Here is a 15,377-nt window from a genome sequence, read left to right as displayed (position 1 = left end):
TGTTTGGGGAAACACCACTTTGGAATTGATGGTGTGGAATAAGGCGGAATGCCTTTCACTTTATCTATTAAATTTGTTTAGGTGCAGCTCACTCTGCTCACTGCCATAGTGAAGCTGTTTCTCAAGAAACCATCAGAAACACAGGAGCTGGTACAGCAGGTCTTGAGTTTGGCAACACAGGTAAGAAATCTGGAAAAAGCATGGAGTTGATTTGTCTTGTTTTAAATTCTTGGAAATTGTAAAACTTCTTCCAAGAAGGTTCATTTGGGGAGGTTTTGAATGTAAAGAGTACAGTCTTTAGATTCTGTTAAAAAATTAGAAACAGTTTTGCTTTTACATATTCTGCTGAATTAGAACTGGTTGTATGGCTTTTAAATGAGTTGACTGACTTTTGTTTTAATGGTAATTCATGAAAATTGAACTGAGAATAGACTCTTCAGTGTGAATGAAGGACATGCCTCTCTGAAAGTGACATTGAGTCTCACAGTACCTCCTTCTGAGGGACTTAATTTCAGCTTTCAAATGGAAGTACCCTGTAGAGATGGTAGATGCTTTGACAAAGATCTAATGTGTGCTGTTCTGCCTTCTAGATGGGTTGCTTTCTCTGAAAGTAATTTTTAAGTGCTAAAGCTACTTCCTTAATTATTTAATATTTTTGGTCTTCGTAGGGAGGGTTCTTATTTCAGGAATGTGGCCCCAAGCCCAGAAATTGAAGTAATTACTTTTTCTGATGTGACTAGTATAATGATAATCAATCCATCATGATCCAGTGATGTTCTTAATTGGATTTGAGAACAGGCTGACTTTAGCAGACTGTTCAGATATTCAATTTACCATTTCCTCTTTCTTCTCTACAGTTGTATATTTCAAAATTTGAAACTCTTTTATAGTACTTTGCCTAGTTCCGAGGTGTCATCTTTCTTTATATTTTTATTTTTTACTCTTTTTTCTGGTGAGCTTTATTTCATATCAAAAACAAGCACAATTGGAGGATTAGATATGGTAAATATTGTAATTAGTACAGTTGACATATATACCTTGTACACGGCTTGAATCCCAGTTCTCAATTGAGACCACAAATGTGAACCTACAGTAGTTGCCAGTACATTATCTGTTAAGTGATCAAAGCACATAATTTACTGCATATTAAATGCAAAGTTCTTCTTTCCTCTGACAGTATGTAATTTTAGAAATGCCAGGAATCCATTTTAAGGACAAGAATTTCCATGGATAGATAAGGCTTTTGAATACTCAATGGAATACTGTAAATGAGATAGCATTACCAAATAAGTTGTTTTTAGAATATACTACACAACTTTGAAAAAAATACAGCCAAGAAAACAGCTAGAGCCAGAGGCTACTTTCTGACACTTGATTCAAATACAGATGTTTCACAGTCGGTGAACTCAAACATGAAGAAGGCCTGAAGCTAAAAATTAAGATAATTTTCTTATCTGATTATTGATTCATATAAACATTATTGAGAATTATCTGCTTGATTATCTTTTAATGGAGCAGTTGACCAACAGTAATTGAGTTAAAGGATATTGTAAAATTCATTTAGCAGAAAACAGAGGTGTCTTGTCCCACCCCTTGTACCTCGGTTTTCTTCGTCTCTCCGACAGATAATCAGCATGCTGTTTTCCGAAGTCTCTAAGCTTTCACTTGACCCCATTGCAGTTAGTCTGAAGAAGCATTCATTTGATCATGTGGAGCCAAGGGCAAGCCATGGCTCACCATCTGTCCATGAAAAGTGGATGGGAGATTGTCCATCACTGATCAGGCATGTCTTGGTACTAAGGGCAGAAATTGGTCATCTTTTGAATCAAAGCAGTTAGGTTGGACACAGGAAGTCATTTTCCCATTAATGTATAATAGGTCATCTACAGGGGGCCATTTTGAATAGAAATTGCCACTTCTTAATCGTGTAGGGCTTATTACAGACACTACAGGGTGACTGCCATTAAATTAGTGATGTGTTATGAAAAAACAGAGAAATTAAGGAAACAATACCATTCACCATTGCAACAAAAAGAATAAAATACTTAGGAGTATATCTACCTAAAGAAACAAAAGACCTATACATAGAAAACTATAAAACACTGATGAAAGAAATCAAAGAGGACACAAACATACCGTGGAGAAACATACCGTGTTCATGGATTGGAAGAATCAATATTGTCAAAATGGCTATTCTACCCAAAGCAGTCTATAGATTCAATGCAATCCCTATCAAGCTACCAATGGTATTTTTCACAGAACTAGACCAAATAATTTCACAATTTGTATGGAAATACAAAAAACCTCGAATAGCCAAAGTAATCTTGAGAAAGAAGAATGGAACTGGAGGAATCAACCTGCCTGACTTCAGACTCTACTACAAAGCCACAGTCATCAAGACAGTATGGTACTGGCACAAAGACAGAAATATAGATCAATGGAACAGAATAGAAAGCCCAGAGATAAATCCACGAACCTATGGACACTTTATCTTTGACAAAGGAGGCAAGGATATACAATGGAAAAAAGACAACCTCTTTAACAAGTGGTACTGGGAAAACTGGTCAACCACTTGTAAAAGAATGAAACTAGAACACTTTCTAACACCATACACAAAAATAAACTCAAAATGGATTAAAGATCTAAATGTAAGACCAGAAACTATAAAACTCCTAGAGGAGAACATAGGGAAAACACTCTCCGACATAAATCACAGCAAGATCCTCTATGACCCACCTCCCAGAATATTGGAAATAAAAGCAAAAATAAACAAATGGGACCTAATGAAACTTAAAAGCTTTTGCACTACAAAGGAAACTATAAGTAAGGTGAAAAGACAGCCCTCAGATTGGGAGAAAATAATAGCAAATGAAGAAACAGACAAAGGATTAATCTCAAAAATATACAAGCAACTCCTGCAGCTCAATTCCAGAAAAATAAATGACCCAATCAAAAAATGGGCCAAAGAACTAAACAGACATTTCTCCAAAGAAGACATACAGATGGCTAACAAACACATGAAAAGATGCTCAACATCACTCATTATTAGAGAAATGCAAATCAAAACCACAATGAGGTACCATTACACGCCAGTCAGGATGGCTGCTATCCAAAAGTCTACAAGCAATAAATGCTGGAGAGGGTGTGGAGAAAAGGGAACCCTCTTACACTGTTGGTGGGAATGCAAACTAGTACAGCCGCTATGGAAAACAGTGTGGAGATTTCTTAAAAAACTGGAAATAGAACTGCCATATGACCCAGCAATCCCACTTCTGGGCATACACACTGAGGAAACCAGATCTGAAAGAGACACGTGCACCCCAATGTTCATCGCAGCACTGTTTATAATAGCCAGGACATGGAAGCAACCTAGATGCCCATCAGCAGATGAATGGATAAGGAAGCTGTGGTACATATACACCATGGAATATTACTCAGCCATTAAAAAGAATTCATTTGAACCAGTCCTAATGAGATGGATGAAGCTGGAGCCCCTTATACAGAGTGAAGTAAGCCAGAAAGATAAAGAACATTACAGCATACTAACACATATATATGGAATTTAGAAAGATGGTAACGATAACCCTATATGCAAAACAGAAAAAGAGACACAGAAATACAGAACAGACTTTTGAACTCTGTGGGAGAAGGCGAGGGTGGGATGTTTCGAGAGGAATCGGGTGGAGAGGGAGGTGGGAGCGGGGATTGGGATGGGGAAGACGTGTAAATCCATGGCTGATTCATATCAATGTATGACAAAACCCACTGAAATGTTGTGAAGTAATTAGCCTCCAACTAATAAAAAAATTAAAAAAAAAAAAAATTAGTGATGTGTTTGACTTCTTCTTAGGGCCTTAAAGCTCATTTCTGCCTTTTGTTACAGGCTTTGGAGCCTCTCTGCTTTGTATAAAAGAAAGAGCTTTATATAAATTAACGAAATCCAAAGATGTCTGGTGTTTATTCTAGATGGTAAAATGGTAAACTTGACATTAACAATGCCTTGTAATACTTGAGAAAACCTCCTAAACACAGGTAAATTCACATTTATACAGTCTCTTACCTTTCTTGGAAATAACATTTTCTTCAAGAATCATAGGATTTCTATTTATTACAATGTTTACTTGTATTGAAGTTTTAACTCTCCCTTGAGGGCTATATTTCAAAGCATCAGCAGTATTTGGCCCCTTGTGAAAGTTGCCACAATAAGTAGAAAAGAAAGAAAGAGAAAAGGTAGAGAAGAGAGTGCTGGGTCACTCAGCACCTAGAATTACTCAGAAGGTAAGGGACTGTCTCAGCTCACATTGTGTGACAGATTCATTCCTCAGCCAAATTAAAGATGACTGTGTTTAGCTATGTGTGGGATAGTCAGAATCATCTTAACTGCTGAGACTCCACTTGACATTCATACCCATTGTAAATAGAGACATCTTTTGCAATTTATTCGTAAGAGCTCTTCAGAGGGTTTTTAACTTTTATGCATCTTCCTTTGCCTGAAGCAGAATAATTTCCATTATCATTAAGACAGTGGTTATTAATATTATCTATATTGAGCATTCTAGATTTCCTAGTCTAGACCCATGACCACCCATTTGTGTCTCTGTTAAGATGGAGTCAGAACAGTCTTCTAAAAAGACTTTTGGCCTTGGTCCTTTTCAGTCACCTCTGAATAGATAAGGCTAGTCTCACAATCAAGTGAGTGTCTTTGGTAGATTTCTTTGTGTTCACACAAGTTCTGAACTCTGTCTTCATCTCCATTTTCTCTTAAATCCTCTGTATTTGTATTTTAACAGGCAGCATGGGAGAGCTGTATTTTAGATTCTTGTCAGAGTTCAGACTCACTCTTATTATTTACCTGAGGTAAAGTGTTAGGGAGAATTCCCTGTGTTCTTACAGATGTTGGAATGTACCACTGAATCAAGCCAAATTAGTAGAGAGCTGGCAATCTAATAAGGATTTGACCCTTATTAGAATTGTTTTTCGGAGAAGGCAATAGCACCCCACTCCAGTACTTTTGCCTGAAATCTCCCATGGATGGAGGAGCCTGGTAGGCAGCAGTCCATGGAGTTGTGAAGAGTTGGACATGACTGAGCAACTTCACTTTCACTTTTCACTTTCATGTGTTGGAGAAGGAAATGGCAACCCACTCCAGTGTTCTTGCCTGGAGAACCCCAGGGACAGAGGAGCCTGGTGGGCTGCCGTCTATGGGGTCGCACAGAGTCGGACACGACTGAAGTGACTTAGCAGCAGCAGTAGCAGCAGAATTATTTTTACTGAATTACATAGGTATCATCATCCTGTAGTAAAGGTTGTACATGAGAAACTATCCTGTTTGGGTTTGTTATCAAAGTAATTATTTACTTAATCATATATTTTCTTCTCTTGGAGACCGTGTAAAAAATTCCTAACCAGTTTTGGGTTCCCTTATGCGTAAGTATGTAGTTAACTGCCCCTCTAAAAGACTTATCTGACTTGATTTCTTTCTCATATCAGATGTTTGAAACCTCTGTCCATGGGATTCTCTAAGTAAGAATACTGGAGCAGGTTGTCATTTCCTTCTCCAGGGGATCTTCCTGACCTAGGGATCAAACCCGTGTCTCTTGTGTCTCCTGCATTGGCAGATGGGTTCTTTACCACTGCGCCTCTATCTTCATAGTAGACTTAATCCTGTTCTTTATGCTGAGGATTCAGGAAAGTATGTGTGAAATCTTTGTGCTTCTAATTTTAAGTAAAATGGTGGTATAATTAGAAATACTATTGGTTACGAAAAAAGAACAACCCTTGAATCCATGCCTTTAATAAGGTGTCTTTTTCACTTTGGTGGTTTTAAAGGAAATAGTAAAGAATACACAGAAAAGCGTCCAAACTTTAGTAATTACCTTCTTTAGTACATGGAAAGAAGTCTTCATCTTGGTATTTCCATCTGTGAACTAGAGACTACCATCATCAAAATCACCTGTGCTGCCTGTTGAAAATAAAAATTCCTGGGCTCCCCTTCTGACATAATGAATCAGAAACTCTGGTTTAGTTCTGGAATCTGCACTTTAGATGGCTTTCTTGGTGTGTTAAAATGTTGACACATGTTATAGTGTTAGGAATTACTGTTTTAGAGCTTGCCTGGTAAGAATTGTTTTGGAAGCTCTCAAATTTTGGGCAATACATTATTTTCTCGAGATCCTTATGAGGGCCTGTCAGACTAGCAGTACAGTGGATCCCCAACAAAATTTTCTGAGTTGCCAAACACATAATGGCACACTGTAAAATCATAAAAGATTCTGTTTTTTTTTGTCATTAGCCTTGACTGGGCCTGATTTATCGTGACTTCCATGTGAATAGTGAGGCAGTGAAGGCCGGCTGATAGTAGGCCTATCAGATCAGCCCTTAGGATAACCCGAGTTTGGACAGTGGAGGTCCTTGTCCACTCTTGACTTCTGGTCATGAAAAACTTGCACTCATTTTCTCATTTCTCATAGGACTAAAATTTTAAGTCAGTGTACCCCCTTTAATCCATTGATTGTATCTCTAGAAATTTCTCCTATTGTAGTGTTTCAAATTTGTGGGGGGACTCAAGCTTTTTTCATGGAAGTATGTATTTTTGTGAATCTCCACAGGAATTGTTTTTTTGCTATTTGGTTAAATATGTAGCTGATATATGAGAAGAATAATTTGAAGTAAAAAAAATTTACTTTGTATTATTAAGCTGTGTTGTATAGTTTATTTTAATATGTTTAACAATTTACTAGACAAATTAATATTTTCCCAGTTAAGTGATGTGTAGTATTCATTTTCATTGAGTAATAAAAAATATAACTAGTCTACAGATTTTAAATGACACACTTTGGGGACTGAGTGTACAGATTAAAACTTTTAATTTAAATATCAATAAAAGCTGGGATGGGGATTGCTTTCCTGATGAGATATTCGGAGAAACTTGTATTCTACTGTTTAAAACAAAAAAATCAACTTATGTTTTATAATATTTAAGTTTTGTTTCCAAATGAAAATCTAAGGAGGTTTCAGTCAACCATTTATAAGCACTTCCTCAGGAGCAAATTTCATGCTTCAACATGCAGCAAAGCAAATGCATCTAATTTGGATATTACCAGTTTCTTTTTTTTAATGGCATTTCAAATACTACAAATAGTTTGATATAAGTAATGCATGTATATGTGCAGTTCTTTTAGAATAATGCAACCTGTGAATATGATAAAGATTATCTTGAGATAAAATTTACCATTTTTATGCTGTATTAGCTTGTATCTCAGTTTTCTTTATACTTTAAAAAAAATTTTTTTTTCTTTATTCTTTTTTGTTTTTAACCAGCAGTCCATTTTTGAGTGCCAATAAAACAACATATGATTAAGAAAATATATGTAAAGCAGTCTGGGTCACTTCTGGTATTGAGCTGAATGCTCAATACCAAGTGCCTTAAGTGGCTAAATTATGAACCAGTTCATCTGCTTATGTACAGACTCGTGGGAAAACCCTGGCCTACTTTAAAGAAATACTTTTGTATGTGTGTTTTAGATGCAGAAATTGAAATGGGACTAATTGTTGCCTTTAATAACATAATACCACTGAAACAATTCATGGGTAGATGAATGTCACCATACAGACAGACTCTTGGAGGTAGATACCAGGATATTTACTGCCACTTTGTAATGACCACAAAACTGAATAGTATAAAGGAGGGAGAAGGAGGCAGCAATCTCAGTGTTCATCAGTAGGACACTAGTAAACAATGATGCAGTGCTGTGTATATAGTGGGAAAACGACAGCCGTGTGTGCCACTATGGAAAGAGGCGTGAGGAGCAGTATAGGATGAAACTGGTTTTGTGTGAAATGAATATATGTGTGTGTGTGAGCTCATAGCGCACTGTTCATGTGGATGGATACTTGGAGGATGGGGTAGGGCTGGGTGATCGGGGGAGACTTATTTTTATATTATTCATTTCTAAATTATGATGTGGCATTGATAATAAATTTTCCTTAGCCACAATCATGTATAAAATTATTTTAACCACCGCACAAAGAAATGAGGTCACTAAGTTCGTCACCCTTTTTAGAAGCACTTAGTTTTCTAGGCTCTCTTAAACAGTTTTTTTTTATTATTTAGATAATAGCGCCTTTCATATTTAATAAATAATTAGTGTCCTTTGAGCTTTTTGAAGTCAGGCCCCATGTGTTGTCTGTATTGCCAGGGCCTAGCCAGTGTCTCCATGGGAGATGCTTAATGTTTGAATAAAGAAAGAAGGTATGGGTGAAATATATGTCAGATGTGTTTCATGAATACTTCTGCTAATATTTGTAGCAGTTAAAAACATTTTTATGTCCCAAGGCCATTTGAAGCAATTGATTTTTCTTGGGTTAAACTTTATTTTCTTCTTCCCAACTTCCTTTCTGAATTTGAGTCTTAGAACTAACCTCAATTTATATTTAAATTCTTTGAAACATTAGAGATTTCAGAATTATGAGTATATTAACAACATTGAGTCTAAATATCTTCTAACAGCCAACCCTGCATAAATTGCTACGGCATTACCTTGATAATAAATCAGCTGTTTGAGTTTCTATATGGAAAAGAGTTATATTTAAACCTTCTTGTGTTTGCCTTTTCATTAGGATTCTGATAATCCTGACCTTCGAGACCGGGGTTATATTTATTGGCGCCTTCTCTCAACTGATCCTGTCACAGCTAAAGAAGTAGTCTTGTCTGAAAAGCCACTGATTTCTGAGGAGACAGATCTTATTGAGCCAACTCTACTGGATGAGCTAATCTGCCACATTGGTTCTTTGGCCTCAGTGTACCATAAGCCGCCCAATGCTTTTGTGGAAGGAAGTCATGGAATCCATCGCAAACACTTGCCAATACATCATGGGAGGTAAGCAGGTAAACTTGGTTTGATTGAGAAGTGATTCTTTGTATAGATGAAGTTGGTTGGTCTTAAGGTTTGCTATGCATTTGGCAAACCTATTCTGCTGCCTTGGGGGCTTCATCTGAATTCTAGTGACTACACACATGTAATGGATAAAAGCCCTTTTTGAGTTCTGATCTCAGGGTTGGTAAGATTATGCCTTTAGAAAATTGTGGTAAAACTTTCTGAACGGATAAAGTTTGAAAGTTGCTTAAGACTCTAAAAGATGCAGCTAGAAATTTTCCCATATTTGAAAACTTGGGAAAAAAACATATACAGGCATACCATAGAGATTGTGGACTTTGGATCCAGAACACTGCAATAAAGCAGGTCACAAATTTTTTTGTTGTTATTTCTGAGTGCATACAAAAGTTACATCTGCTCTATGGTGTAGTCTATTAAAGGTGCAATAGTATGACGTCTTAAAAAAAGTCTTTTGTTGTTCGGTCACTAAGTCGTGTCCGACTCTTTGCGACCCTGTGGACTGCAGCACACTGGGTTTCCCTGTCCTTCACTGTCTCCTGGAGTTTGCTCAAACTCATGTCCATTGAGTCGGTGGCCATCCAGTCATCTCATCCTCTGTCATTCCCTTCTCTTCCTGCCCTCAGTCTTCCCCACCATCAGGGTCATTTTCAGTGAGTTGACTTTTTGCGTCAGGTGGCCAAAGTACTGGAGCTTCAGCTTCAGCAACAGTCCTTCCAGTGAATGTTCAGGGTTGATTTCCTTTAGGATTGACTGGTGTGATCTCCTTGCAGTCCAAGGGACTCGCAAGAGTTTTCACCAGCACCATAGTTCAAAAGCATCAATTCTTCAGCAATCAGCCTGCTTTATGGTCCAACTCGCTCATCCGCGCATGACTACTGGAAAAGCCATAGTTTTGCCTATATGGACCTTTGTTGTCAAAGTGATGTCTCTACTTTTTAATACGCTGTCTCGGTTTGTTGTAGCTTTCCTTCCAAGGAGCAAGTATCTTTTAATTTTACGGCTACAGTCACAGTCCACAGTGATTTTGGAGCCCAAGAATATAAAATCTGCCACTATTTGCATTTATTCCCCATCTATTTGCCATGAAGTGATGGAACCAGATGCCATGATCTTAGTTTTTTGAATGTTGAGTTTTAAGCCAGGTCTTTTAGTTTCATCAAAAGGCTCTTTAGTTCCTTTTCACTTTCTACCATTAGAGTGGTGTCATCTGCATATCTGAGGTTGTTGATGTTTCTCCTGGCAATCTTGATTCCAGCTTATGCTTCATCCAGCCTGGCATATCACATGATGTACTCTGCATATAAATGAAATAAGCAGGGTGACAATAAAAAAGCCTTGATGTACTCCTTTCCCAGTCTGGAACCAGTCTGTTGTTTCATGTCCATTTCTAACTGTTGCTTCTTGACCCACATACAGGTTTTTCAGGAGGCTGGTAAGGTGGTCTGGTATTCTCATCTCTCTTAAGACTCTTCCACAGTTTAATGTGTTCCACATAGTCAAAGACTTACGTGTAGTCAGTGAAGCAGAAGTAGATATTTTTCTAGAATTCCCTTGCTTTCTTTATGATCCAGTGAATATTGGCAATTTGATTTCTGGTTCCTCTGCCTTTTCTAAATCCAGCTTGTACATCTGGAAGTTCTTGCTTCATATACTGCTAAAGGCTAGCTTGAAGGATTTTGAGCATAACCTTACTAGCATGCAAAATGAGCACAATTGTGCCATAGTTTGAATGTTCTTTGGCACTGCCCTTCTTTGAGATTGGAATGAAAACTAACCTTTTCCAGTCCTGTGGCCATGGCTGAGTTTTCCAAATTTGCTGACATATTGAGTGCAGTTCTTTAATAGCATCATCTTTTAGGATTTTAAATAGCTCAACTGGGTTACCACTGATACATTACAGGACTTTACAGTTTATACCATGTTTTCATTTGGAGCTCCCCTGGTAGTTCAGCTGGTGGTGAAACCACCGGCAGTGCAAGAAACCCTGGTTTGATTCCCGGGTCAGGGAGATCTCCTGGAGAAGGGATAGGCTACCCACTCCAGTATTCTTGGGTTTCCCTGGTGGTTCAGCTAGTAAAGAATCCACCTGCAATGTAGGAGACCTGGGTTCGACCCCTGGGTTGAGAAGATCCCACTATCCACTCCAGTATTCTGGCCTGGAGAAATACATGGACTATATAGTCCATGGGGTGGCAAAGAGTTGGACAGGACTAAGCGACTTTTACTCACTTCATTTGATCCTTCCTAAAATAGAGTGCTTTGTTTTGTTATCATTTTATTGGTGAGGAAGCTTTGTCTCAGAGAGGTGGTCACTTGCCCAAGACAGTGCATGCAACTAGTTATTAGTGGAACCAAAGCTTGGTCCTGGTCACCTTACTCTAATCGCCCCGTTCTTACCACAACACCCCCAGTGTTACTCTGCTTATTTCACTGGAAGTGTGTGCATGAATTTCTTCCCAGGTTTACTTCTGTGACTGACTGCCAGTTCCTTGGCCTTAGCTGTCTATTGAACTTCCCTATTTGTTTTTCTTCCTTGAAACTTGAACAGAATTGAAAGCAACATATAATTTTCCCTGTTACCCCTCCAGATTCCTCTTATAAGGAGCATAACTAGTCTTTTGCTTCTTTTCTTTTGTTTTTTTTCTGAGTTTGATTCTTCATTCTTCTTTGTTCAAGCATTGTCAAAACATAACTAGGAAGAGGGGATATGTGTAAACATACAGCTGATTCATTTTGCCTCTACAGCAGAAACTAACACAACATTGCAAAGCAACTTTACGCCAATAAAAAAGAATTAAAAAACCTACCTAGGGTTTTTAGAGAAAGCATTCGTTTATTAATGGGATTTTTATAGAATCTTTTTTGTTTTTAAAAATTTATCTTATGTCTTAGAAAACATGCAAGATAGATGGTTAAAACATAATCATCACTCAGCTTCAACGGTCATCAGTATTTTGCCAGTCTTATTTCATTTATCACCCCCACAATTTTTCTTTTTTAGGGAACTGAAGTATTTTAAATTTCAGACCTCATATCACTTCATTCGTAGTACTTTAATTGGTATCTCTAAAAAACAAGCAGTTTTTTAAAGGATCATAATATATCATCAAGCTGAAGTTAGGAATAATTCCTTAATAATCAAAACTGAACTTCTTTCAGATTTTTTCAATTGCCATTCTCTATTCTGTTTTATTAAAGTTTATCTAAAATTGGTTTTACTTTTTGCATAAATGTTTGGAATACTTCACAGTGAAGCCAACTGAGCTGGAAATTTTCTTTTGAGATTTTTTTTTCTTTTTTTTTTCACTTGGTAGGATTTAGGGGAAGTGAAGACGAAGAATATACAACTCTGAAAACAGGTCTAGAACATTACTCTAGCGGGTGTGTGTATAGTGGACTGAAGTTGGGAGAGTGGACATGAAGATGAGCTAAGAGTGATCAATTTAACTGCTACTGCCACCACACTGTAAAAAAGAGAATAGTGAGTTCTAAGAAATGTTAAAAGAATTAGTCCTTTCTTAAAACTCAGTATTCCCTTTTTAAACAATTACTCTTAGCTCATCTTCACGTCCATTCTCCCAACTTCAGTCCACTGTACACACAGCTGCTAGAATAATATTCCTCTAAATGTTATTTTTAGTTTTGTTCAATGAATAAAAGTAATTCTGCATTGCCTATCATATAAAAATTAACTCTCCAGACCTGTTTTCAGAGTTGTATTTTTCTCATCTTCATTTCCCCTAAATCTTGTAATTACAGTGTCTGCTCCTGCCAATATAATTTTTTAACTGGCCCTAAAAGTCAGGCTATTTATTTCTATGCCTTTGCACAAACTATCCCTTCATTTTTGGAAGGTCTCTCCCTGGTAGTTCCTTATAACTATACTATTCTTAAAAATCTAGCCCTAAAACCATCCTCAGAAGCTTTTGGGAATCAGCCCCTCCTGGTTCTGAGAAGCCCCACCTGCTTCTCGTCTGTAGTCTTGTCATTGTGCCAGACATACAATACTCATTTCTGCTGTTGCACAGTGAATGTGCTTTTCACTTGTTTTATCAGTACTGGTTTTAGGGTTGGTTTGTTCGAGTGTAAGTTATTTGAAGACAGGAAATATATTTCTCTCTTTAATTTTTTTAGATATTTTGCCAGAGTTCTCATTACAGTGTTCCCTTATAGAGTAGGCGCTCAATTAAAATTGATTGATGAGGTCGTTTTATATATATAAAATTGATTGAAGGGGTTATATTGTATAAGAACATATGACATTGACTTGTTGCCTTGTTACCAAGTCCCTGCTAAAACTGAGTTTTCTCTGTTCCCCTCTTCCTGTCTGTACCTTGCAGCACGGATGCGGGTGACAGCCCTGTTGGCACCACCACTGCCACCAACCTGGAGCAGCCTCAGGTTATTCCCTCCCAAGGTGACCTTCTGGGGGATCTTTTAAACCTTGACCTTGGTCCCCCAGTCAATGTGCCACAGGTGTCTTCCATGCAGATGGGAGCAGTGGATCTCTTGGGAGGAGGACTAGATAGTCTGGTAAGCATCTTTCTTCTGGTTCTTTTAAATTCTTTTTGTCTTTAAATTTTGGGAGTTATTTTTAATTCTTGATATGCTGAAGAACGTTAAACCTTTCACCTTTTTGGAACTAGATGACAAGCAGAGCAGTGTCCTTTGATAAGGACAGGATTGTGTGGTGTCTCTAGAGAATTAAATGATACTGTTACCATTGGTGTGGGGAGTGTTTGCCTGTGTACAGGATCATTTGGTTGTCCTGCCTTTGAATAGAACTTTTGGTGTTTAACCAACCTAGTTGCCTTTCCAGAGCTTATTTTTGCTCCTGCTGCTTAACTCTGGATAGCTGCTGTAATTCCCCTTTTGACCTGAACATCATTTAAATGATGTTCATTTAATAGTGTTCATCCTATTTTGAGGCTTTCAAGCTTTTGCCTTTTTTTATTTCAATATTTTATTGGCTTATACCTTATCTAATTCTGAAAGATTCTGAGGCAGACATTTGAGCCATTTGTGGTTTTTTTTTTTTTTTAAATGTATCTTTCTTACAGTTGGAAAGTACTTTTTGATTGGTTCTTTTTTCCTCTTCTCCATCCACATCTCCGACTCCACACTGTCATACTTCCAATTTAATTAGCTTCCAGGATTCTAATACTAAAAGGCTCCAAAGTCCAAAGTGTTTGTGAACATGTGCCAGTTAGTTACTGTTGCTGTGCAGGGTACATGAGAAACACTAAGGATGACCTTCCATCTGGGTAGAGAGGCCAGAGAAATAAGAGGGCTTATCACTTGGCTCCCCGCAAATTAGATGCTTAATTGTGGTGGAATTAGAGAAGCTTTTTTAGCAGGACACTTGCAAATAAGATGTTTGTCAACCTGATGACTATATATATGCCCAACAAACTGATTTATTTCCCAGCATTAGAAATTGAAAGGCAGTGCCTTAGATACAAAAATATGATGTCCTCAGAGATTACATAAATGAAACAACCTTCCTTTCTGCTTCATACACTGGCATTTTCTCTTCTACTTTATGAACAGTGTTATTATGTTTGGGATTTATACTAGCCAGTACATGTGTATTTACTTTTGGCTGACAGAGAGTCTAAGGAGATAGGGTTACCATCATATCTCTGTGGATGATACATTTTACTAATGGAAATCACTGCTTCCAGGGTCTATATACTGACCAAGCTCTGGACTGTAGCTAATGGTGACACAGATGAGCATTCCTTTTGTCTTTCTTGGGAATATAAGCATTGCTTTTCATATTCAGATCTCTTTAATGAACAGAGTTGACTGAAGGGCTTCCTCATGTGATATCCTGCATTGCTGTGTAGCCTCCTTTCTAGACTCAGGAGACTGACAGATGAATGTTGAAATATTCATGCAGACTCCCAGAAATCCCTTCTAAACATTGAAACATTCTGTTGACGTATGAACTGCAAGTTAAATATTAAATCCTCCTCACGTTTATGCCTTAACAACCCTGCTTATCTCTCTAGAAGTTTACATCATGGTGGACTCGTTGAACCTAAGAAGACAAATTAAATTTGAAGGATGGAGGGGATAAAGAGGCTCTGTATTTCGATGAAGCCTGGCCCAGGATTCTGTCCTCTTGTTTCTTGACCCACTTTAGCATGGAAGGAAAGGGAATATTATTTCCATTTGGCTTGGTATCTTAACTCTTTTTATCTTAGCTCTTGCTGGTCCTTAACACCAGTGAGTTTTTTCCTTTTATTTTATGCAGCCAATCCAGTCATCTGTTAGAATTCTGGAAAGTTTACATCAGGAAGAAAATTGATTAGAATTTTCTTAGATTGTAGTAGACTAAATCACATGTGGGCTTTTTCTTGTTTTGTTTTGCAAAGGATATTCTCTTTGGGGCAGAGAATAAACTGTTTTTACAATTGGATGTCTAAATATTATATAGGGGTTGCTGTGAAAGCCCAGTAATGTTCCTGTAACTCT

At 37.6% G+C, this 15,377-nt stretch overlaps 1 protein-coding gene across 3 annotated transcripts in view; it reads left to right on the top strand.

Annotated features, from left to right (window-relative positions):
• Positions 1 to 15,377, top strand: part of AP2B1 (adaptor related protein complex 2 subunit beta 1) — a 110,705-nt gene that overhangs the window by 42,767 nt on the left and 52,561 nt on the right. For all 3 annotated transcript variants that reach the window (XM_061142772.1, XM_061142770.1, XM_061142771.1), the window contains exons 12-14: positions 82 to 180; positions 8,620 to 8,879; positions 13,238 to 13,430. In XM_061142772.1, coding sequence (XP_060998755.1) covers positions 82 to 180; positions 8,620 to 8,879; positions 13,238 to 13,430 — 552 coding nt within the window. The remainder of the gene's footprint in view (positions 1 to 81; positions 181 to 8,619; positions 8,880 to 13,237; positions 13,431 to 15,377) is intronic.

This window comes from Dama dama, chromosome 5, assembly GCF_033118175.1.
Source record: "Dama dama isolate Ldn47 chromosome 5, ASM3311817v1, whole genome shotgun sequence".
NCBI lineage: Eukaryota > Metazoa > Chordata > Mammalia > Artiodactyla > Cervidae > Dama > Dama dama.
This window is presented reverse-complemented; position numbering and strand designations above follow the sequence as displayed.